Source organism: Saccopteryx bilineata, chromosome 2, assembly GCF_036850765.1.
Source record: "Saccopteryx bilineata isolate mSacBil1 chromosome 2, mSacBil1_pri_phased_curated, whole genome shotgun sequence".
NCBI classification, from domain to species: domain Eukaryota; kingdom Metazoa; phylum Chordata; class Mammalia; order Chiroptera; family Emballonuridae; genus Saccopteryx; species Saccopteryx bilineata.
This window is the reverse complement of record NC_089491.1, coordinates 338708409-338734784: the sequence shown is the minus strand read 5'-3', so window position 1 is coordinate 338734784 and position 26376 is coordinate 338708409. Positions and strand designations below refer to the sequence as shown.

At 38.7% G+C, this 26376-nt stretch overlaps 1 protein-coding gene and 1 pseudogene across 7 annotated transcripts in view; one reads left to right on the top strand and one right to left on the bottom strand.

The window, feature by feature from the left end:
* CNOT4 (CCR4-NOT transcription complex subunit 4) overlaps positions 1–26376 on the top strand; it is a 117322-nt gene that overhangs the window by 43666 nt on the left and 47280 nt on the right. For all 7 annotated transcript variants that reach the window (XM_066262358.1, XM_066262355.1, XM_066262356.1 and 4 more), the window contains 4 exons: positions 13400–13597; positions 21984–22070; positions 23205–23306; positions 24004–24129. In XM_066262358.1, the coding sequence (XP_066118455.1) occupies positions 13400–13597; positions 21984–22070; positions 23205–23306; positions 24004–24129 (513 nt within the window). The remainder of the gene's footprint in view (positions 1–13399; positions 13598–21983; positions 22071–23204; positions 23307–24003; positions 24130–26376) is intronic.
* Positions 4113–4225, bottom strand: LOC136327926 (U6 spliceosomal RNA; annotated as a pseudogene).

Here is a 26376-nt window from a genome sequence, read left to right as displayed (position 1 = left end):
TTCAATTTTAAGGGATTACCTAGAATCACCTCATATCTTTAGAAAGTGGAGACAAAAAATTAAAGATAAAAACAGAACTAATTTTAGCAAAGCTGATTATAAATAAAAGGTGCCTTTCTGGGAGGACTAGAAAGTGTGAGGAATATGTAGGACAGAAGGCCAGTGGGATCAGTTTCAGTAAAGAAGCATTAGCTCAAAAAAGAAGCATTATACTCGGGAAAACTGCTGAAAAAAAGGTAAGAATAGTGGTGCTTTAATATCTTAGGAAAAATGATGGGTGTGGTTGTTTGAGTTTGGCATTGGAGCAGCCTATGGGTCCAGCCCAACTTTTAACACCACATAGCAGAGACAGATGCTCTCTTGCTGAAACATTGATTGTAGATTTGAGTTAGAGCCATAAGGTGGATGGAAACACTCTGGGAGAATTTGCACCTCCAGTGCACAAGAGATGAACTGCTGATATACCTTGTCCAGCAATTTCTCCTCGCTACAGTCATGAAAGGGCATCCTGCAGCAAACAGAAATAGCATTTACAGACTGGTTGACAGATTCTTACATGTAAACATGTGCAACAACCAAGAATCTATAGATATTTTGGAAAACTAACATTATGAAAGAGAAGCACAAAAACCGTAAATGAAAGAATCTAACATAAATAAGCAAAGAGAAACTTTTGAAAGTGTCATTGGTACTTCTCAAAGAGATAAGAGTGAATGACACATACATGAAGAAAGGACATTTTTTTTTGTGACAGAGTCAGAGAGAGAGACAGGTAGGGACAGAGAGACAGGAAGGAAGAGAGATGAGAAACATCAATTCTTTGTTGCGGCTCCTTAGTTGTTCATTGATTGCTTTCTCATATGTGCCTTGACCATGGGCCTTCAGCAGACCAAGTGATCCTTTGCTCGAGCCAGCAACCTTGTGCTTGAGCTGGTGAGTGTTGCTCAAATCAGATGAGCCCGTGCTCAAGCTGGCAATCTCAGGGTCTCGAACCTGGGTCCTCTGCATCCCAGTTCGACACTCTGTCCACTGCGCCACCGCTTGGTCAGGCGAAAGGACATTTTTTAAAAAGAGTATATTAGATATCTTGAAAATGATCAGTTTTATAGATAGGCTGAAGAACTGAATGTACACATTTCAAGAGCAAATTAGTAAGTTGGAGAATTGTGTTGAGTATTTCCTTGCAGGATATAGTTCAAAAAATAAAAATTAGAAAGCATGAAAGAAAAGCAACATGAAAAATACTATAGATCTGCTTACTGGTTCTAATCTCTGCTAATAGAAGTTTTAGTAGCAGTGAAGTAAGAATAGATAGGGAGAAATAATCAAAGAACTAATGGAAGAAAAATTCTCATGCTGGAAAGCAGTTCTTAAAAGGGCTCTGAGTATGAAGCAAGATGACTGAAAAAGATCAACATATATTTATATAATTGTGAAATTTTAGAATATCTAGAATAAAAATAGTTCTAAAGGCTCATGAGAGAGAAATAGACTACAAAGGAAGAGGAATAAAACTGATACTGGTGTTTTTGTTTTACAGCCATAGAAAAGAGAAAACTAGTTGAGAATTTTGTTTTCCAAATTTTGAGTGAAATGAATTTTGAATGAAATTCTCAATTTCTGATGTGAAAGCATATTAAAACATTTTCTCAGCTTGACCAGGCGGTGGCGCGGTGGATAGAGCGTTGGACTAGGATGCAGAAGGAGCCAGGTTCAAGACCCCGAGGTTGCCAGCTTGAGCGCGGGCTCATCTGCCTTGAGCAAAAAGCTCACCAGCTTGGACCCAAGGTCGCTGGCTCGAGCACGGGGTTACTCGGTCTTCTGAAGGCCCACAGTCAAGGCACATATGAGAAAGCAATTAATGAACAACTAGGGTGTCACAACGAAAAACTGATGATTGATGTTTCTCATCTCTCTCCATTCATGTCTGTCTGTCCTTATCTATCCCTCTCTCTGACTCTCTCTCTGTCCCTGTAAAACAAAAACAAAAACAAAAAAACAACAAAAACATTTTCTCAGACATACAAGGATTCATAAAGTTTAATATCTACTATGCAGGAAAAGTAGAAGATATGAAAATAACTGCGAGGTTTTGCACTGAGCAACAGGAAGTAAAGAGTGGCTATTAACTGAGATGGGGAAGACTATGGTAGGAATAGGTTTTTTGAGAATATCAGGAACTTAGACTTGTTAAGTTTGAGATTCCTGTTAGAACTAATTGGAGATGTTGAAGAGACAGGTGAATATTCAAGTTTGTTTTTCGTATGGAGATATAAATTTGGGAATTATCAACATATGGAGTGCCATTTATAAAATAATCATACTTGATGAGATTATAAGAAAGAGAGGATCAGTGGAAAAGACGAGAGATTGTCTAAGTATGAGCACCAAGGATCTCCACTATTTATAGAAAAAACAATCTGGATTAAAGAAGTATTAGAAAACCTCCTTTTGGGTCTCCCAAGTTATAATTCTTAGCTGAGGCCATTATTGTTTTGTTTTATTTACTTATTTACTTACTTGTTTGTTTATTTATTTATTTGTGCTTTGTTGACTTAGTAGAGCCACAGCTTCCAGAATCTCTCCTTGTTCTCTTGACTACCAGACCTTGCTGGTACCAGTCCCGTGGTTGGTGTGGGTCATAGAAGGCAAATAGTGTAATAGTGTGGGCCATACAGAGTCTTGGAGTTTATACCTGTATTGGTTTTGGCAGAGAATGTGCTGAACACTGCACACATATCTGTGACATTACCTGTTTGAGTCAGGGACAACCAAGTCTTTATGCCTCTGTAGACCAGCCTCAGTGGTTGTGTTAACTCAGAGGAAAACCAGAGGTGTTTCTAGAAGTCTGGAGAGGATCACAGACCTACCATTTAATTTAACAGAATCATGCCAGGAGACAGCCTGTAGAAGCACTTTGAAGTGGCAAATTGACATGATTTAAATAAACTTGGAGATGCAGATAGGGAGTTAGTTGAAGTAAGCTCCTGGTTTCGGCTCAGGAGGTGAAACAGCCTGTTTGCAAAAAGGACCTCTGCTTTAATAGCTTTGAAAAGCAGAGAGAGAGAGAGCAGGTTTTAAAGACCTACAGAGTACCAGTGGCTGAGCCTAATGGATTCAAAAGTACCTTGGTGCTTTCCTAAATATAGGCCCAGGCTACCTAGTCATTCTTTAGACTGCCTGTGTATGTCCTTTGAGGGCAGCATTTCTGAGAAAAATAGCCTGGTGGAAAGCAGCTGTGGGAGCACAGGTGGTGTTCTGACATAGCAGCATGCAACATCGACTTGCATGGAAACCAGAGACTGGCAAATGGCCAAAGAAATGAAAACTTCAGCAAAAGTATTATTATTTTTATCTCAGAAATAATGGGAGATACTGAATTCATGAAACGGGAACAAGGTAGTATTAAAAATTTAGTGAACAATAGGCATTGTGATTGAAATTTAAAACATGATAGCAGAAATAAAGAAAATGAAGTTGAGAAGAGCTCTTAAAGGGTAGTGCAAAGAGATAAAGGAAATAGAATATTTGAGAGAAGATATAATTTGAAGATCAATCTAAGTTTTTAAAATTAGATTGTCATTTTGTACTGTCTCCTGGGTTTTTATTTTTATTTTTTGTATTTTTTGAAGCTGGAAACGGGGAGGCAGTCAGACAGACTCCGAATGTACCCAACCAGGATCCACCCGGCACGCCCACCAGGGGGCGATGCTCTGCCCATCTAGGGCGTTGCTCTATTGCAACCAGAGCCATTCTAGCGCCTGAGGCAGAGGCCACAGAGCCATTCTCAGCACCCGGGCCAACTTTGCCCCAGTGGAGCCTTGGCTGGGGGAGGAGAAGAGAGAGGCAGAGAGGAAGGAGAGGGGGAGGGGTGGAGAAGCAGATGGGCGCTTCTCCTGTGTGCCCTAGCCGGGAATCGAACCTGGGACTTCTGCACGCCAGGTCGACGCTCTACCACTGAGCCAACCAGCCAGGGCCTGCTTCTGTGAGTTTTTTTTTTATATGGTCTTTATCATGATGAGGAAGTTTTTCTTTATTCCTTGCTTTGAGAGTTTTTATCATGAGTAGATGTTAACGTTTTGTCTCATGTCTATTCTTTTTTTTTTTTTTTTTTTTTTATGGAACGCTTCACGAATTTGTGTGTCATCCTTGCGCAGGGGCCATGCTAATCTTCTCTGTATCGTTCCAATTTTATCAATAGTATATGTGCTGCCGAAGCGAGCACATGTCTATTCTTTTGTTGAGAAGATTATGTGTAGTTCCCTGGCTGGATAGCTCAGTTGGTTAGAGCATCATCCCGACATGCAAAGGTTATGGGTTTGATCCCTAGTCAGGGCACATACAGGAACAGATTGATATTTTTGTCTGTCTCTTTCTCGCTCGCTTCCTCTCTCTCTAAATTAATAAATAAAAAAAATTTTTTTAAATAGCCCTGGCCGGTTGGCTCAGCGGTAGAGCATCGGCCTAGCGTGCGGAGGACCTGGGTTCAATTTCCGGCCAGGGCACACAGGAGAAGCGCCCATTTGCTTCTCCACCCCTCCGCCGCGCTTTCCTCTCTGTCTCTCTCTTCCCCTCCCGCAGCCAAGGCTCCATTGGAGCAAACATGGCCTGGGCGCTGGGGATGGCTCTGTGGCCTCTGCCTCAGGCGCTAGAGTGGCTCTGGTCGCAACATGGCGACGCCCAGGATGGGCAGAGCATCGCCCCCTGGTGGGCAGAGCATCGCCCCATGGTCGGCGTGCCGGGTGGATCCCGGTCGGGCGCATGCGGGAGTCTGTCTGACTGTCTCTCCCTGTTTCCAGCTTCAGAAAAATGAAAAAAAAAAAAAAAAAAAAAAAAAAAATAATTAGAAGACCAGTTAGAAGGTGACGGAAGACAATTGGACTTTGGGTGATGGCAATGCAGCATAATCAAATGTCAAAATAACCTAGAGATGTTTTCTCTGAACATATGTACATTGATTTATCAATGTCACCCCATTAAAATTAATTTAAAAAATAAAAAAGGATGAGGAGAGATAGTTGTATATAGTGATTTAGGTTAATTGATTTATTTTTTTATTACTTTAAAAATTTTAAACTTTAGTTTTTAAATTACAGTGTACATTTAATATTTTATGTTAGTTTCAGGTGTACAGCATAGTGGTTAGACAGTCATGTACTTTACAAAGTGTTCCCCCCGATAATTCTAGTTCCCACCTGGCACCATACATAGTTATTACAATATTTTTTACTGTATTCTCTCTGCTATACTCTACATCCCCGTGACTATTTTGTAGGTTTCTTTCAAGAAGAAACCCCATTTAATTATATTATCTTTTTTATTTTCAATTTACTAATTTTAAGAATGATTTTTGTGTCTGTCATGAGGGGTATTTGTGGCTTTCTTTTATATTGTTTTTAGATTTGGAATCAAAGCAAAACAGGTTTTATAAATGAGTTAGGAATGTCATCTCATTCTCTATATTCTGAAAAGGTTTACATGTGATTGGTGCCACTTTTTTTTTTCCTCTCCAAATTCATCATTCACATGGATCCCAGCAGGGGTCCTTCGTTGATGAGCTGCCTGCAGAAACTAGCTGTCACAGGATTCCTCTGTGTAACTCTTTCCGGAATTTTCTGACTAGTTTCTTCTTTGCATTATTTTGCTCATAAATTTAAGTTGCCTCAGTTCACATTTTGATCACTGTCCCCTTTGCTCAGGTGACTGTTGGACCCAGGACCAGGATGCAGTAGGTGCCAGAAGAGCAGGAAGCTCTGACCCTCATGGTTCCATCTGTCTTACTTTTCTTTCTTTCTCAAAGTCCACGGACCTGCTGTTCATTGCCTGTTGTTCAATGTCTGAAAACATTTATTTTCTATATTTTGTTTAGTTTTCCAGTTGCTTTTTATGGTAGGTCTAGTCTGTTACCCTCTACTCCGCCATAGCTGGAGGTAGAAGTGTATAAACATTTGAACTTTATGTTAATGTAATCATGAATATTGACCACCAAAATTAGGGTGGATGGTTAGAAAGTGGACTTAGGATGTATGGTTAGGCTGACTGAAAGAAAGTTGAATCTTCAACTTGTACAATGTGATATCTAAAACTGAAAAATCAAGAAGTAATAATGCAAGCTTGTTATTTCATGATACTATAGTAAATGACAAAACAATCAGCTAACAGTCAATAGGCAGTTGGTATAAGGGAGCAAGAAGATGGGGGACTGCTTTTTCCTAGTAACCCTTGTAGAACTGTTTGACTAGGAACATATATATCTATATCTATCTAATCTATCTATCTATCTATCTATCTATGAAAAATATTGCCCTGGCCGGAATTCTCAGTTGGTTGGAGCAATATCCTGATATGCAGAGGTTGACGATTCCATCCCTGGTCGGGACATATACACAAACAGATCAAGGCTTCTGTCTTTCTTTCTCCCTTTCTCTCTCTAAAGTCAATAAATAAGTAAAAAAGAAAATAAAAGAGAAATATCAGGGAAACCAGAGACAAAAAGATAGTGTGGTCAAATGGAAATAGAGGAAAGAAGGTATAATAGTGCTGATATTATTCATAATCAGATTCAAGATCAAACACATTTTAAAAGGGCAAAGAGGACTGTTTCTTACTGATAAAAGGTCCTTCAGGTCATGAAACTTGATTTAGTTAAGAGCAGAGCTTTAAAGTGTATTGAGTTGATATCAGTACCAGGAGGAAACTGCATCTGTATTCCTGATGGTGAGACTTCTGACTTGTTTCTTTTAGACATTGACAGATGAAGTAGACAATTAGAAGGAAATGGAAAATTTGAATTACACAATTAACAACCATGTATGTTTGTGTGTGTGCACAATTTGTACAAACAAACTGGCACAAAACTCTAAAATCTAAGTCCATTTGGCACTAAAATTCACTGTTAAGCCACATTGGAAATATTAACCATTTCCTAAAATTAGAACTCACTTGTATGTATTGACTCTACTTTTCTTTTTCCATGTGAAGTTTTTTTTTTTTACGTTTCATCACCAGATGATCTAGTTCCTACCTTGCGCTTTGAGAGATTAGATTAAAGTGAAGATAATTCTTTTTTAATTATTATTATTTTTTTTTAAAAGAAGGAAAGGGAGAGAGATGAAAAGCATAAACTCATAGTTACATCACTTTAAGTTCATTGATTGCGTCTCATACTTTACTTGATGAGGAGGGAGGATTCAAGCTGAGCCCGCGACCTTCCGCTCAAGCCCATAACCTTGGAATCATGATGATCCCACGCTCAAGCTGGCGAACCCACACTCAAGCCAGATGAGCCTGCACTCAAGCCAGCAACCCGGGGTTTCAAACCTGGTACCTCAGTGCCCCAGGTTGACTCTGTCCACTGCGCCACCACCAGTCAGACTATAGGGCTTTTTGAATCTGTGGATTGGTTAGTTTCATTAGTTCTGTGAAAAATTATGCTATTATCTCTTCTGATACTGCCTTTATTCTCTTTTTCTCTCTTTCTGGGACTCTGATTAAATATTTTTCTGACGTTTTCACTTTTTTCCACGTTTCTTAATCTTTTTTTTGTATTACATGTCTCTGTTTTTCCTTAATGCTTGGCTCGATGGTTTCTTCTGATCTGTCCTCTAGTGTTTGAATTTATTTTTTAGGTCCAGTGTGCTGAGTTTTAAAATTCTTCCTCTGTTTTCCATTTCTAGAAGTAGTGTTTGTTCTTTCTCCATATTTAATGTTATTTTTAAAGTAGATTTTTATGACCTGCAGATGTTTTTAAGTTTGTTATATATTGTTTAAACAGATAAGCATTGTTTAATAATGTATGTCCAGTCATTCCAGTAGCTGATCTGTGATGGATGTTTCTGCTGGTTGTTCATGTCTTTATTTCTCCATGTGCTTGGTTACCTATGCCTGTCATTGAATTATTTCAGGATTTTTCATGGCCCAGAGTGGATTTACCCTCCTTTAGAGTCTTTCATTTGCCTCTGCTGGGTCCTGTATACATTGGCATTAGGGATGTTTCAAGCATGAAAGCCTTTGTTCAGGCCAAGCATACAGGCCTTTTGGTCTCCAGGGTGCAAGTCTTCCCTTGGGTTGGTTTTGGCTATGAATACTGTCCCTCTTCCCCCATTTGTTCCTCTCTCCCTGTTTGTTGTTAGTCAGACTTTTCACTTTTCACTATGGATTTTGACTCTCATCCAGAAATTGGCTTGGAACTTCCCTATTGCAGACCATTATTGTTTTTAAGATGCTGGTATAAAAATAAAGTTCTTTAGAGTGTTTTTCATTGTCTTTAGCAAGAAGAAAGGTTAGAGCTGTAAATGCACTTACTAGAAACCAAGTACAAAAATAAATGAACTTAATTCCAGGTTAAAAAACCAGAAAAAGAAAAATTATTGTAATGGTGAATATAGGGATTAATCAGAATTTTGTGAAATAGAAGAAAAATAGTATGTCAGTAGGGGTTAGAGCTGGTTCTCTAAAAAGAGCAATAAAATGATCAAACTCTTGGCATGTCTTATTAGAAGTTAAAGAGAAGACACATGCAAATACACTAGGAATAAAAGTGGGAACATACCACATATATGAAAGAAATTAAATGATTACACTAGAGACTATAAGCCACCTTAATTACTAGTTTGGCAATTTATTGCCACATTAGCACTGTTGAAAATAATTTATACAATAATGCTTCACAGGCACCCTCTTTAGCAGGTGTCCCCAAACTACCTGAGTGCTGCATGTGGCCCCCTGAGGCCATTTATCCGGCCTCCCCCGCACACACACTTCTGGAAGGGGCACCTCTTTCATTGGTCAGTGAGAGGAGCACTGTATGTGGCGGCCCTCCAACAGTCTGAAGGACAGTGAACTGGCCCCCGGTGTAAAAAGTTTGGGGACCACTGCTCTTTAGCGTTAGTTTGATAGATAACACACAGTAGTACCTTTAAAGAAAAATTTTCTGCTTGTAATTTTTTTTTTTTTTTTTTTTTTTTTTGTATTTTCTGAAGTTGGAAACAGGGAGGCAGTCAGACAGACTCCTGCATGAGCTGGACCTGGATCCACCCGGCATGCCCACCAGGGGGCAATGCTCTGCCCATCTGGGGCGTTGCTCTGTTGCAACCAGGGCCATTCTAGTGCCTGAGGCAGAGGCCACAGAGCCATCTCAGCGCCCGGGCCAACTTTGCTCCAATGGAGCCTTGGCTGCGGGAGGGGAAGAGAGAGACAGAGAGGAAGGAGAGGGGGAGGGGTGGAGAAGCAGATGGGCGCTTCTCCTGTGTGCCCTGGCCGGGAATCGAACCCGGGACTCCTGCACGCCAGGCCGATGCTCTACCACTGAGCCAACTGGCCAGGGCCTGCTTGTAATTTTTTATTTGATGCTATAGTCCTAGAAAGTTCAGTTTAACATATGTGTTTTTGTCAAACAGTAGACCAGATGTACTTTTCTTTACATTTATTTTTAGTACTACTGTTACTAGCTTTGTGAATCACACTCTTTTTCTGCAGTTAATTCAAATTATGCGTCTTCATCTTTCATCTTTAGTCTACTTCCCTTCCTTACCTCATTGTATCAGCTTATTAATTTTCTGTCATGCGGTTCATAGAGTGAGTACTTATGGTGGCATGTGGAGAGGGAATTGTCATGGACTGCATGCTTTTCCAGCTTGTTATGAAATCTTTAGGTAAGTTAAGGCCAGTAAGGTTTTGTATATTGGCCTTTCTGTTTAGGGTAAATTAGTACATCTTATATTGTCTAGAAAAAATTACTAAATTCCTCCTAACAAAAGAAATGTTTTACAAATGTGTTAAGAATAAAAAGCTAGTATTTATATTATAACTTCATATAAGTTGTTGGAATAAGAGATGTTTGGAAGGTAAATTATAGCAAACTAATTTGTCTTGTTCTCCTATATTGTTTTTTTATGTTATGTAGCAGTTATATTCTACCAAAGTTGACTTTGAAGCCTGATGGAATATTTCCATAAAACAAAAATTTTAGAATAACATAAGAGAAAGACTAAGATAAAGTGTAGTGTATTCAAGTTGCATCAGTAATACACTTGATGAGGGTTGAAACTGGAGCTTAATTTTTGGTACTTGCCATTCTCTATTTTTTGTGTGTTTATGCATTTTTTTGGTTTTACTTTACTTTGCATCATCTTTTACTGGGGTTTTACAATTTCAGAGAATGCTAGCAAAGAAAAAAAACCTTCAGGTACTTATCAAGTCCTTCATATTCACAGAAGAACTTGAGTCTCAGAAAAGTTACGTCAGTGTTTCTCGAACTATCTCTGACGAAGAACCAGAACTGAAACTGAACCCCCACTTCACTTCCCGTGCCCCACATCTTCTGAGGACCAATACAAGGTCCTCTTACACATGACTAGTTACCAGCCTGTGTCATGTGATTTACCACCTAAGTTCAGTAACAACCACACTGATAAATATCTTATTCTGCATAGTCCACTGATGACGTACATGAATGTGTGGCAATCTTAAGTTGTTATAAACATGTCTAAATGCTTATTCTCCACTTTTGTATTTTTCTTATCACAGACTGGTAAAACGCAGGGGCATGGACTACATTTGGAAGTAGAATTAGGAGCAGTCCATATGTTTGATCTATTCAGGGTGAGGATTAGCACCACTGTAGATGTTAGTGCAGAGCAACAGCTTTCAAATTAATTTAGTGATAAACATTCCAAGAAGAGCTATCAAGAAACCATGTGGTAGAAAACAGCGTTTCCGTGTGCAAGTGAAAATTTTAAGTGATATTGTGGAAAGGTATTTTAATTGCTTTGTATGCAGTTCAGTTTTATACTTGTGCCTTGATAGCTTCAAATAGTTCGATAGGATTGAAATCAATCTAGCTGACAGATTACGATGTGGAAGGAGAATAATACAGGTACAGAAAGGTGAGGGAGAAGAGAGGGAAAAATTTTAAGTGGGCATCACTGGTTGAAGTATTGAACCCACTGTAGTAGATCTTTAACCATTTGTTTCCCTAAATTAAAATGCAAGAACATTTTTAAAAACATTTTTTGAAAGAAAATGAGCAGCACTACATTTTCAGTTCTAGGGAGTAAGTTGGTGTTCATTTGGCACATATTTATTGAGCTTCTAAAATGTATTAAACTCACTTTGAAAGTTCTTATTAGTTCATTCAACACTATTAGTTCATCAGGTAAATTACAGAGTTGGCTGTTTTCTATGCCTCTCACTCAAAAGTAAATTGGATTAATGTCCAATAGGACCAAATAGCTGAAGATTCATATTTTTAATGTGGGAATCTAATGGTATGGGTGTTTATATCCTGCGGGACCACCAGATACACCTCACTATTTCAGAACAGGTTTTTGGAGACTTTAATATATTAATGGTAGAAATAGTGGGACATAGAGGAAAATCTCACTTTCTTAATTGCCTTCATTATTAATATGTATTCACGAAAAGGGTGTTTTTTATTTTTATTTATGTATGAAAAAATCAAAGTATCTTATGTTAAAGGCATGGCAGGGTTTCAGGCTTTTGTAGATTTCCTCCACTCTTCCTTGCTCCCACTGTTTTTCTTGATGGCGTCGTTTCTGCTGGTTGCTACTCCTATCTTCTGATAGACACAATTTCCCAACCAACTGTCATTCCAATTTTGGGGGTCTATTTATGTCCAGTTTTAGATATTGTTACTTAATATGTCCCATCTTCCATTTATTATCAACTATTTTTATTAGTAGTAATAACTGACATATTGAATACTGTATGGCCAGGAGCCAAGGCCACCATCACAGCCAACTGGCCAATGATGGTTTGCATTGGATTCGGACAGATGGTAATGAAACAACAGAGCCACGAACTGGAGGGCCATTATCTTTAATCCTAGCTTGCACCCAGCAGGCAAGTAAAAACACACACTGGGCTCCAAAACTCACTCATTCATCGCTCACAAAGCTACTGACTTATCCGAGTTTCCTAGAATCAAAGGTTTCTAGCTCACCAGCCTTATTCACCTCTGTTCCCCATCTCCTCTCTGCACAAACTCTACACTAACTGGCTTCTCTTTCAGCACTCCGCCATCTTGACTGCTTCTCCTGGCCTCCACGTAGCCTTTATCTGCTCTCCTTTCTTTGCTCTCCCCTCTAATGCTAATCTCAGGAACCAAGAGAGCAAGCTCCCGGTCTGCTCCACTTTATAGTGTAGAAATCCAAACCTTTAATCCAATATACAAACAAAGAAGTCTCTGATACAAAGTTACTTATCTGAGGCAGAATGGTATTCCTCATGAGAGTGCATCACCCACATCATGCAACAGTCAAGGGTGTGGGGAAAAGCTTAGTCTTAAAACTAAGCCTCAGGCTATAACTACCTGGCCTGCTTACAGCCTGTTTCTCAAACTCAGTGCAAACTATAAGCGAGCAAACATATATATCATATTTACAGACTTATTTGACCAACAAATACCAATGTGCAGGACACAGTTTTAATCACTTTAAAAATGTAATTATCTTTTTAAACTCACAGAAACTCTCCGAATAAAATACTGTGACTTCCATTTTACAGGACAGAAAGCTAAAGGAAATAAGACATATAACTTAGCTAAGGTTTCTCAGAGAGTGAAGACTGAGCCAAGACTCAAAACCTGGCATGCGAGTCCACAGCTCTTGTTCAGGCCTTGTAGCTGTGGCATTAGCAATAGGAATGAAGATAATACTGCAGTGACGAGAAAGGGGAAAATTACAAGAGCATAATGGCTAATGTGTATTGAGGATTACTGTGTGCCAGTAATATTAATAATTGTTTCATGAGAAACAATTATTATTTGATCTTTAGACCAGCCTTTAAGATTATTTTTATTTTAGTTGTGAGGATACTGAGGCATAGAGTTTGATGAATTTACCTAAGACCACATGGCTGGTAAAGTTGAAACCAAATTCAGGCTGCCGAGCCATAGTTTCTATATTTCCCCTTCTGTGTCTCTTTGGGATTGTGTTGAAAAACAAGCACTTCACTAACCTTCTAGCATATAGTAGGTTTTCATTAAATATTTGTTGATTAAATATATAACCCATATTTAGACGAGAAAACTTACACTTTTTGCCTCTTACACAGCACCTTAAAATTTTACTTTTTTTGTAAACTTTGTGCTAGACACTGATGGGATCCCAAGATGTTTTTTTAATTTTAGAATCTTTGGTAGTGGTTTAAGTTTAGCACCAAAAGTGGTCTGTTTTCAGCTCTGCAAAATAGTGTTTAAAAACTATTTTATTTAACATTTTACATTTATTAAATAAAAATATTTTAAGCAATTAAAAGATTTAGGAAAAGGGAAATGTAACAAATCATTGTAACATACCCATTGTCCAGAATTGGATAATTGTGTTATTCATATAATTTTTCTATTGAATGCTAATTTTTGTTTGTTTTCTGCTTAAAGCCATATCCAGAAGACCCAGCAGTTTATAAACCACTCTCCCAGGAAGAACTGCAAAGGATAAAGAATGAGAAAAAACAGAAACAAAATGAGAGAAAACAGAAAATATCAGAAAATCGCAAACATTTGGCTAGTGTACGTGTTGTACAAAAAAATCTTGTCTTTGTTGTAGGTCTGTCTCAGCGCCTAGCAGACCCAGAGGTAAGTTTTCGTCTATTTTCTTTCTCGTCTTGACATTTTTTTCTTTTGCTTTTTATATTTGGAAATACGAGCTGACCCTGCCCAACTGCAGGACACCACTGAAAATATTAAAACTTAGGAGAAAATAACAAATTTAAAAATAATCACTTAAGAAACCAATAACCAGTTGTGATCTTAGGCAAGTTTTAATCTTTCTTGGCCTTGTTTTCTTCAGTTGTGAAACTAGGCATTTGAACTAGATTTCTGAAGTCCTGTTTAGTGCTGATAACCTAAAACTTGGATAATAGTTCTGTTTTGCTGTCAGGGATAACATGTGACATGACTACTTTCTTTCTGTAGCTATATAAGGACCAACAGTGGAGATGCAGTTACATGAACCTGCTAGAGAGCTGTAATCTTTTAAATCCTGCCCAACTAGCAGTTCTTATTTATAGAACAGTTAAAGAACTGTTGTTATACTGTATCATCACTCTTGACTCATTCATTTCAAGCCAATTTGTGGGAAAGAGGGAGAATTTGATGTAGGGAAATAATGAATCGGGTTTTTTGTCATTTGTTTAGGGGCAGGAGAGATCTTACCTCTTCTCTCTCTTTCCATCACTGGTCTTATTTGGGTACTGTTGAACTTATAACTTGCCCTGATGCCTTTGAATGCACATCTGCTAACTTGTAGTTTCTGATATTCCAGGAGGTACTGACTAGATTAATGGGAAGGCAGCTAGAAGCTGATTGACAGCCAGAGTGCTGACTTCAGTCAGAGAGAGCTAGAGTTTGGGGAACTGCCTACAGTACTTATTGAGAAGGTTTTGAAAGAATGCTTGTCATGGAACCAATCAGAGGGAGGAGTATAGTGATTATGCTTAGGAGGGAGGAAATCATCAGACTTGGCTAAGCTAAAGACCCCAGGAGGAGGAAATTTACAGAGTCTAAACACTGATTTTTTAAAATTTAATTTAGAGAGAATAATACACATTTATTGATGATGAGTTTAGATATATTGAGGTTAGGGTGGGCTTCCAGATCAGGGGAAGAGAAGGTCAGAAAGATTACACTAAGAAGGCTCTGTCATTGACAGTAAATATGGTAGCAACCCAAGAATTTTCTAGGACCTAAGTCCAGGGATGCTGGCCTTAGTGAGCTACATGATCTTCAGGAATCCACATTCTTTCCAAAGTCAAGAGTTCATGGAGGAAAAGACGTCTTCAGTAAGATGTTAAGGAGGGAGCGCATTCTAGACCTGTGATTCATCCTCACAGCCAGTTCTTCCTTTTTCTAAGCTACGTAACTCCCAGGTAGGCACAGTGCACCTTCACCCTTGCCCGTTTCCTTGAATACCACCCAGAGTTTATCAACCCATCTCTCTTTCAGGTCTGCCATTTGTCCTAACCAGAGGGCACTCTTGCCACAGCAAGTTTATTTCCCTGCCTCTGTTTGCTCCTACTAATCTTATTGATTAGAATCTCTTTTCGTGTTTCTGAAACTGCTACTCCAGTGAACTAATGGAAGTTTTATCTTGATTTGAAAACCCTTAGATGGGAATGTACTTGATTTTTTAAATACTTCCTGGATCTGGTCAGCTGTAGAGCTGGAGGAGGTACACGGAGCAGCACTGGAAGGTTGGGTGCTTTTTCTGTTCTATGTTAGTATGCGAAGTGGCTCGCTGTGAAGTATTTGACATTGGATATATGGAAATATGGTGATGAGAAGGGTGCTCTGCCTATTCCCTGTATTTTCTTTATTCATTTTAGTAATACTTTGCTGTTGACTGTTATGTTTAGGCAGAATCTTTAGTGTTCAACTTAATATAAAAAGTTTAAGTTTAAACCACTTGAATTTCTCTTGCCTGGGCAGGCCATTTCTGCTCAACCATAGGCCATCTGCAGATACATTGAGGCCCACCAGTGTTCTGTGTCCATGGAATTCTTTTTGTTCAGTGCAAATACAGTTCAGTTTTCAAATAAGCATTTATGGAGTACCTGAAATGTAAGTCTGTAAGACACTGAGCATACAGCAATAAGAAGGTAGTCACTGCTTAGCTACAGAAGTAACAGTCCACTATGAGAAGTTGTGTGCTGCGGAGGCACAAAGGCTAGCACCTGACCTTTGGGGGGTGGTATGTACCCTCTGTTATCTTTGGGGTAAGTGCTTCTGGTACAGGAACTGTACAGATGTTTCTGGATGGGACAGTGCTCGGGCTGCAAGTGATTTGTGTGGCTGGAGGAGCAATGGTGATTGAAATGGAGCCTGAAGGCTTTCTCACCTGGCTCTACAGAGTGACATGGCTAGATTTGTGCTTGGAAAATCTCATTCTGGCTGCAGTGCGACGTGACAGCATAATTGTGTACATAATCTTATGTTGTTATTGAAAGAGCTATGCTCAAATAGTGGTCATAAACTTCCCATAAGTCAGTGGTCTTCAACCTTATCAGACACACTTTTCAAAACTAGTATTTTATCACACCCTTTGATTTTCACAAAGTGACTTCTTGATAATATAATCTGTCTACATACATAATTTGCAAAATACTTAAAGGAGAACTAAAAGGAAAGTAATTATAAAAAGGCTATTTCTAATTATAAATACTTGGGTACCACTACTCTAGAACCTTGCTATTAAAGGTCTGGCCTCTGGGCCAGTAGCCCAGAGTATCACCTGGGAGTTTGTTATGTAGACTCTCAGGCCCTGCCTCAGACTGCTGCACCAAAATCTGCATTTTAGCCCTGGCCGGTTGGCTCAGTGGTAGAGCGTCGGCCTGGCATGCAGAAATCCTGGGTTCGATTCCCGGCCAGGGCACACAAGAGAAGCGCCCATCTGCTTCTCCATCCCTACCCCTCTCCTTCCTCTCTGTCTCTCTCTTTCCCTCCCGCAGCAAGGCTCCATTGGAGCAAAGATGGCCTGGGCGCTGGGGATGGCTCCTTGGCCTCTGCCCCAGGCACCAGAGTGGCTCTCGTAGCGACAGAGCAACGCCGCGGAGGGGCAGAGCATCGCCCCCTGGTGCCGCGGAGGGGCAGAGCATCGCCCCCTGGTGGGCGTGCCGGGTGGATCCTGGTCGGGTGCATGCGGGAGTCTGACTGTCTCTCCCCATTTCCAGCTTCAGAAAAATACAAAAAAAAAAAAAATCTGCATTTTAACTAGGTCTAAAAATGACTTATATGTGTGTGCAAGTTAGTGAAGTACTGTTTTTCAGTATATAATAAAATCTTAAGTTTAACTATGTTTATAGAATCACTGTGAATGTGGTAGCTACAATGCAGATTGCTACCGGTGTATCATTGGCAACTTGGGAACTATGAAATGTCAGTGACAACTACTGAAACAACTCTCAGTAAAATTCCAATCAAAGCATTTGTACTCTTCTCTTAATTACATATTATTTGCTTTCCTGCAAGTTAAAAATATGTCAAAACTGGGGGGAACTACTTTATGTTTATGTATAATACAGGATTTGTTTCTAGGTTCACTTAATTATAAAGAGTCTTCTCAGCTCCGTGAATATTTTGCAGGACATTTCAAAAGCTGTGCAGGACAATGCTTTGTTGTGCTGTTTTTCAGGACTAGTCCAAGAATTCTGAGCTGTACTGGCTCCCATCCACTGACCAACAATAGTGTCTCCCAGTTACTTTGACAGCCTTTCCCAATAAAAGCTCCCACAGATTTCCAAAATGCCCCCTTGCACGCTGACTTCATTCAGAACTCTGCCCTAAACTCGGACGTAATGCGTGATGCTGACGCAGCCCAGACTGACCAGCCAGAGCCCTTTAAGCAGGTATTTTGGCTGTGATCCTTTTGCTGAGTTTGCATGCATCCAGCTGGAATATTGAATGAAGTTCTACACTCCACTGGCCAGGAAACTTTTAAAAAATATACTATTCCCACCCCCCTCAACCCTGAGATTTTGCTGTGAACAACCCCGAGGGTCACTGCCTTTGCTACTATTACTATCATAATCCTTGGGATTTGGTTGGAAAAGTGTAATCACATCACCTTCTAATTCATTAAAATCTGTTGTAGGAAACATGACAACCTCATATTTATAAGAATCTCAAATAAAATATGGTAAAAGTAATTAAAGTTAACCCTTGAACAATGTGGGGGTTAAGAACCACTCAAAAATCTACATATAACTTTTGGCTCACCCAAAATTTAATCAATGATAGCCTACTGTTGCCTAAGGCTTACTAATCATATAAACAATCAATTAACACATGGGATTTTGTATGTTTATGTATTGTGTACTATGTTCTTAAAATAAAGTGGGCTACAGAAAAGGTATTATTAAGAAAATCATAGGAAGAATAAATTTACAGTACTGATTTATCAATACCACTTTATGTTGTGTGTGTACAAGATGAATCATCGTCAGTACCTACATCAATATGGCTTATACGATACAAAACACACTGGTATTGTATTACTAACACTAAACCTCAAAAATGGAGGATAATTGAAAAACAAGTTTATATATAGTTGCAGATATAACCATTCATTGATAATGAAGAAGAAAATAGGGTTGTTTTATGATATCCTAGTGTAGTCTGTATGATTTCTTCATGGAGGCCCAGCTTGTGCAGTAATGAATGAACTATTAAAAATATTTTATGGCATACATTATTATAGTCATATTAATAACACAATATTGGGAACATTACATTAAATAAAAACTACTTATAATGATAGTTTGATATGCAGTTTCTTCAATTATGAGAGAGGTATACTGTACAGGAATGTAATTCTTTGAAAGCAAACTTAAAAAACAGTAAGAGGCCCCAGCCAGGAGGTTCCGTGGGTAAAGCTTTGACCTGCCTGTGCACCAGAGGTCATGCCAGTCCTCCCACCGTTTGGTTCGGTTTCCACACCCGCGTCATGGAAGGGCCCATGTCGGGTGAGGAGGCAAAAGCAACCGAATTGGCGGCACCCTTCTGCCAGGCTGTCCTGTCAGTTTCTAGTGCTGCTTCTGCACCTTCTCCCTGGAGCCTGGCTCCGGTTGGAAGCACTCATCTCCACAAGTTGTCTCTGCTGATTCTTCTCACGGATGTCTGTTAGCTTTTGTGTTTCTCCAAAAATCCGTATCTTGAAACCCTTCACCTCCCACCTTTTCTGCCATATTCTTCATTGGCTCTGTCCTTAAACCTATGCTGTCATGCACGGCATCTGGACAGTTTTCCCCAGCAGGAGTTGATTGTTCTGGGCTTGATAGTTTTCTCAGCTCTCGCTATAACAACAATGCATCTTCAGTGGTGCTCTATCAGACTTTCCTGGTGCTCTATCAGGTTCCCTTCCACACCCTTGGCAGTCCTTTCCAGAGAGCCACACATGTAATGAGCCTTCAAGGTCCTCGTGACCCCTGATCTAGAGGCTGAGTTAAGAGACATTGTGTTTGGGGGCAAGTAGATCACTTCAGTGTTAAAGTAATGGGGTCTGGGTGGCCAGGCATTGCCCAATATCAAAGGAACTTTAAAAGAGAGTCGCTTACTGGCAAGGTATTTCCTGACATAGGGACAACATGTTGATGGAACCAATCCAAGAAAAAGGATTGTTGTCATTGTCTAGGCCTTCTCGTTGTGCCACTAAATGACTGTCAGCTCTTGTTTTTCTTTTCCCTTCAAAGCTCGGGGCTAGCCCCTTATAGATAAGGGTGCTCCTGATCATACCCCTCACCGCATTTGTACAAAAACGGTAGAGTTAACCTATCTCTTTCTACTTTAAATCCTGGTGCTCGCCTCTCTGCCTTACTAATAAATGTCTTGTGGCATTTCCACCCCAGAATAGGGGACTTTTGCATGCATTACAAACCTGTTCAGGCAGATATCCATTCTCAATGATTTTCTTAATGGTGTCTAGGAACTTGTCTGCTCCTTCTTGGTTGACAGAGGCTGTTTCTCCTGTTATCTCGACATTTTTAAAGCCAAACTTCTTTCTAAAACTATCAAACCATCCTTCATTCACATTGAATTCTTTAGCTTTAAAAGCTCCTTCACCTTTCTTTTGCTTAGTCATATAATGACTTAATTTTTTTCTCGCATCATATTAGAGTCTGTAGATATGACTCTCTTATAACCATATTGCATTTTTCAATACAAGAGAAAAAGGCATTTTTCTGAAGTCTACGATTTTCGCAAATGCTGATGTAGCTGCATCAAGGGCTTCACAAGTTTCCTTTTTTTACATGGTTCTTATGCTGAATTCATTTATTTTAAAATGGCGGCTGCTGCAGCTGCAGACCTCAGTCTCCGATTATATATCAAGCACTTCAGCTTTTTCTCATAATGTCATTACTTTCCTCTGCTTCTTGGGAGCACGTCCAGCATCACTAGTGGCACTTCATATGGGTGCCATGGTGTTATTCAAGATGTATGGCGTTGGACTAAACACCGTGAAAAATACCTGAGAACCTTAAGAGATCACTTTTTACTGTGACACCTGATGTACTGAGAGACAGTTGTTCCACATGGAGATGATTAGCATCACATGGTATTAGAAGTGGATACTGACCTGACCTGTGGTGGCGCAGTGGATAAAGCGTCGACCTGGAAATGCTGAGGTCGCCGGTTCGAAACCCTGGGCTTACCTGGTCAAGGCACATATGGGAGTTGATGCTTCCAGCTCCTCCCCCTTCTCTCTCTCTCTCCTCTCTCTCTGTCTCTCCCTCTCCTCTCTAAAATGAATAAGTAAAAAAAGAAGTGGATACTTGTAGTACTTGAGCTCACCACAGTAGCAACAGGAGGTGACTGTGAAGCTATTATAGCAGCACAGTATGTATTGCAGGTAATTTTATGCAGTTACGATTTAATATTGCATCTTTCAACTGCAAATGACACCATGTGTGGTCTATGTTGTGTAAGTTTTGAAGAATTTAAATTTTTATGTTAGATTTGTGTATATTTTATGCTAGGATAATAAAATAAACTGGTATCTACATATACAGTATTTTATGTATTTATCACATCTATAACTTAATTTTTTTAAATATTTCTAGGCTATGTGGTTCATCTGTGAGTTTTTTCAAATTGTTGCAAATCTCCAAAAAATTTTCTAATAACTGAAAAAAAAATTGTGTATAAGTGGACCCACACAGTTCAAATGGTGTTGTTCAAGGGTCATCTGTATATTAAATTGCAAACTGTTAAGAATTGATGACGCCTCTGTCGTAGACTGTTTCACAGGGCTTTGATTCTGTCTGATGCAGAACATATCTGAACCTGGCCAGTTTGCCAGTATGTACCTTGATAAAAAAAAAAAATCTCTCCCATGATTTGCAACTACCTCAAAACTATATTCTGTTCTTTTCCTAAAATTTTTTTTTAGACCTACTGATCCTACAGCCTCTCCAGAAAACAAGCTCTCTTTCAATGAAAGCTTTCTGTTGAAGTGTATGCAAAGTATTCTTTCCAGACACTTGATAATATTCTCACACACAACTTAGCGAGTAAGTTTTTAAAAGAAGCTAAATGAGTAGATAAGGTGATCACAAGTATGAGGGGGAAGTAATCACGAAGAAGTAACCTAGATCAGGGGTCCCCAAACTTTTTACACAGAGGGCCAGTTCACTGTCCCTCAGACCGTTGGAGGGCCGCCACATACAGTGCTCCTCTCACTGACCACCAGTGAAAAGATGCCCCTTCCGGAAGTGTGGTGGGGGCCAGATAAATGGCCTCAGGGGCCCGCAATTTGGGGACACCTGACCTAGATAATAGAGAACGAAATGTATATAGTTTTTCCCAACATGTATCACCTCACTTACATTATTTAGCAAGAAAAGAGGGGGAAAAATTGAAGAGGTAAGAAATGGTAAAATTGGTTGGCATAAGAAAACTAAATAAGTACACACACACACACACAATGATAAATCGTAAAAGCATTGATAATTGAGAAGCATTCTGTTACCATATTGGGAATTTGTAGCTCATAAACAATGCTCTAATATATCAAATATTATATGCAGTAGATTTATGAGTAAAGACTGTTTTCTACTTAGGTCCTTGAGTTTTTATCTCTGTCTTTAATACATAATTTTGGTCATTGTTTTGAGAAATAATTTCTTACAGGGATCATCTGTTGAAAATGTGGTCAGGATATTTCATCTGTTTTGTGTTTATTGTAAACATAAGATCCTAGAGGATTGGTGCTGAAAGTAGAACATAATAGAAAAAAAACAAACTTAGTGAGTCTCAGTTTCTATTCAGTGGGTCAATAAAAAAATAGCTTTTAGACTCTGTTGATGATTTCCTGTAGGTTAAATACACACATTGTAATTAGGAAATAGTCACATTTACTAGAAAACATTAAAAGTTATTTTTCTTTCATTGAAGAGTGTATGTCCCTATTATAAGGATCAAGTTGATGAAAATGGGAACAATTTATACTTTATTTCTTTTTCTTTTCTAGGTTTTAAAACGACCAGAATATTTTGGGAAGTTTGGTAAAATACATAAAGTTGTCATCAATAATAGCACATCATATGCAGGCTCACAGGTAACTAATTACAGGGATTTTTACCTTTCTCCCTATGGTCTGGGTTTGACCTAAGCTATTCAGAAGGAAAATTTACTTTGTGTGGTTAGGAAACTTGAGGGTCAAGGACTTCAGTAGTGTAGTGACCTCTATTGGTGGTGTGAGGCAATTTTTGGTGCTCATTGGACTCTCCCAGACTAACAGTGGATTGATAGTAGTAATACAAGTGAATAGTAAAACAAAGATTTAGTGACGGTTGGGGGGGAGGGTTAAGTCTGTTGTTAGTCTAGAATTAGATAATGATTTCTAATTAATATTTTCAGATATCAAAAAACTTAATAGAGCATATTTGTTAAACTGCTATTAGCAGATAGACTATTCTTGCAAAGTTCATTTAGTTTTGGGAGAATGTAATTTGACACAGTATCTTCAGATTTTAGTTTTTAAAATCTAACATTCAAAGTTTGTTTTTTGTAACTTTGATGAGCATGTCAAATGACTTTAAAAGAATACATGACAATTCAAAGATGACATTCATTGGCCCTGGCCGGTTGGCTCAGTGGTAGAGCATCGGCCTGGCGTGCAGAAGTCCTAGGTTCGATTCCTGGCCAGGGCACACAAGAGAAGCTCCCATCTGCTTCTCCACCCCTCCCCCTCTCCTTCCTCTCTGTCTCTCTCTTCCCCTCCCGCAGCCAAGGCTCCATTGGAGCAAAGTTGGCCCGGGTGCTGAGGATGGCTCCGTGGCCTCTGCCTCAGGCGCTAGAGTGGCTCTGGTCACAACAGAGTGACGCCCCGGATGGGCAGAGTATTGTCCCCTGGTGGGCGTGCTGGGTGGATCCCGGTTGGGCGCATGCAGGGGTCTATCTGACTTCCTCCCCGTTTCCAGCTTCAGAAAAATACAAAAAAAAAAAAAAAAAGATGACATTCATTGATACATATGATAGTCTGCTTAAGAACTGATAAAATTCATTAAATGTGCTTATTTTCAAATGAACTAGTAGATGGTTTAATTAAAACTTTTACAACTTCTAGTTATTGTGATTATTATTAATGATAGTAGTAGGAAAGGCTTTTAGAATTTTCGAGGCAAATTGCAAGATAATTATTTTAAATGTTTTTGTTGAATTTGAAACTAATAACAGGGTTTTCACCTAGGGTCCAAGTGCCAGCGCTTACGTAACCTATATCCGGTCAGAAGACGCTCTCAGAGCCATACAATGTGTCAACAATGTAGTGGTGGACGGCAGAACGCTTAAGGTAACATGGTTCCCTTGATTTTTATTTAAAGAGGAAAGGGTGAAATGTAGTAAGTAGAGGAGTACCTAGCATATTACATACTACATTTGAAGGGAGTGTATTTGACGATTGCTTCTTAGGCACCCATGCCAACCTAAACCAGCTGGTTTGTTTACTGCCGACTTAGGTAGGGTCCTGTTTTGCCAAATAAGAATAAACACGTTATTAGGAAATAATCTTTTAAAATCTGCTGTATTTACACATATCTTATTCTGCAAAAACGAATCTGTTATTCTTATTGGAAATAGATAATAGTTCTGATTTGGTGTTCTTAAATATTTGGACATTGTTCAGTGCAGGTTGAAGGGAAAGGTCCCACCAAGCAATGCCTAGTGTAAATGGAAGAAGAATGGCATAATTACAAAAGGAAAGTTGCCTTCTTATGTGCCTAGCTCTACTCATCCATGGAACAGATTTTGTCTCTTCTCATCTCTAGGGAAGATTTGGATGCTCAATTCCTGTTAGTTCTTCCAAACGAGCATCATCTTTAATAAACACTACTATTAATAGTTTATTTCTCTAGAATTCACAGCCATACTTCGTGTTTTGTCAGGTCTGTGTCTCATTTTAGGTGAAGTGAAAACACAAAACATGGAAATTCTTATTGTGGTGTCATTTCACATTTTGGGTCCTTTTCTATCCTCCCCCCTTTCTGCAGGCATCTCTAGGTACAACAAAATACTGCAGTTACTTCTTAAAGAATATGCAGTGTCCAAAACCTGACTGCATGTATCTACATGAATTGGGGGACGAGGCGGCCAGCTTCACAAAAGAGGAAATGCAGGTAGTAAACTAATGTGAATTATCTAATCTGCAGAAAAAGGGAAGATTCTTTTTTATAAGTTAAAATTGCTAAAGTAGGGGTTTTATTATTTTTTTAACTGGCATTACTTTAAAGTAGCATTTTCTAAACAGTGTTTCATAGAATGTCAGTTCTATATGAATAAAAATTGGTCTTTGCTTCACTAAGTTTGGAAATGCTAGATTAGTGAGTATAAAAAGATTTCTTCCTGTGGGACTGACTGCTCAAGAGTCTTTAATAGTACATATCCAAGATAGGAATGTACAATAGGAACTTTATTGACCCACAAAAGCATTTTGGGAAATGCTACTTTACGAGGAATGTCAGCAAAATGACAGCTAAGTGCAACACTGTAATTATGAGTTGTGTCCCCCCCCCCACGTCTACTCTTTACAGCATGGTAGAAAATATTCTATCCAGCTGGTAAGCTCACATTATTTTTATAAAATGATTCTACCATGAGAGTATCCTGTAAAGGGCAAATTGAAGGCTTATTATTTTATGTTCAGTTTTACATTTCCTCTTCTGTCTGTCTCCTTTCAATTTGTAGTATAAAGATGTCTCTACAAGTAAAAATGTTGACCATATGGCATATTAAATGAGGATTATACCAAAGCACAATGCTGCACTTCCCTATTATAGATGAGAACTTCAGATTGTTGCTGTGGACTTGTGCAGGAATGCTCCTCATTTAGAAGGTGGGGGGCACTGACTGCTACCTTTCATTCTCCAGTTCAAGCTAGAGAAAGTCTCGTAGGGGCTCCTTTAAGAGTAGATTATTAAATAAAATGAAATAATACGTTTTTTGACATGGAGTTACTACAGATTAAATCCCATTATAATAATAAATACATTGGAATTTTGTGACAGTGTTGTCTTTCTGAACCAAAAACAGTGTTAAAATAAGATCTTTGTTGGATGACTTATTTCTTCATTATATAGGAAGTGCTTTTTAAGTTTTTCTTTTATTTGTTTGTTTGCTTGTTTTTGGACAAAATCTGAGATTTATGTAACTCTTTTAAACTGAATTTTGACTAGTGTGCAGTGTGCTTTACTCACAGATACTATTACAGTGAAAATCTCTGTTGAAGACTATCTGAGCTCCAGTTGATCTCATTTTCAAGTAGTATTGAACAGTAAAATAGGCAATACCCAAAACTAATATAATATATTGTGTGTATGTCAACTGTAATTGAAAAAAATTTAATTTTTTTAGAAAGTAAAACTAAAAAAGAAAAAAAAAAGACAGTTCCTTAGAACTTAATTTGTAATGGTATTTAACCTGTTTTGTGAGCTGCCTCTGTAGAATCATTTGAATATCACTGTGAGGCTAATCAAAGCCATAATATTTGTTGAACTATTGACCACAAAAAAAAAAAAAAAATCTCAAGGCTTTTCATATGTTAAAGATATAAAATCCATCTCTAACTGTATTTTTCTTAGCAGTTTAAAGTTTATTTCATGTCATTGCCCAGAATTCCTCTTACTTTTCTTTACTTGAGTTTAAATTTACTTTGTAGAAGAGTTTCTTTGTTAAAATATTTCCTCAAAATAGAAAGGAAATTTGAACAGATTATAACATGGCAAACGTCAGAAGATTTTTCTGTTGTCACTAACTCAAAGTTCAGTACCCTCTGAAACTGAAACAGGCCAGAGCCCTCCCAGAACAGGGAACGATGCATTGTGTGCACGTGCGATACCGTTTTGCCTAGTTAGATGGTAATGCCCTGCCCTTGCTTGTTTTTATTGCTTTGTGTTGATCTGTTCTGTTTCGGTTTGAGTTTTCCACCATAGCACCTATTTAGACCACACTTTAAAAACAATTAACCATCCTAAAGGTAAGTAAATATGCTGTTCCAGTCATGATATTATTACAGATAGCAAAAAGTTATTCAAAGTAATTTCATTGTAATTTTTTTCTGTATATGACTAGTTTCCACAGTCAGACTTTGCCTAATTTCTCCCCAATGTTTGTGACATTGCTTTCTGCTATATAACCAACTACAGTAAATACAGAATTTTTTTTGTTGAGTATAGAGCAGTAATTGCCAGACTTTTTCTATAAAGGGCCTGTTGGTAAATACTTTAGGCTTCCGAGTCACACGTTCTCTGCAGCAGTTCCTTGACTCTGCTGTTGTAGCATGAGAGCAGCCACCGACAACTCAATAAGTAATAGACACTTCATAAATGACTGTTTATTAATGAATGAACATGACTGTTCCAATAACA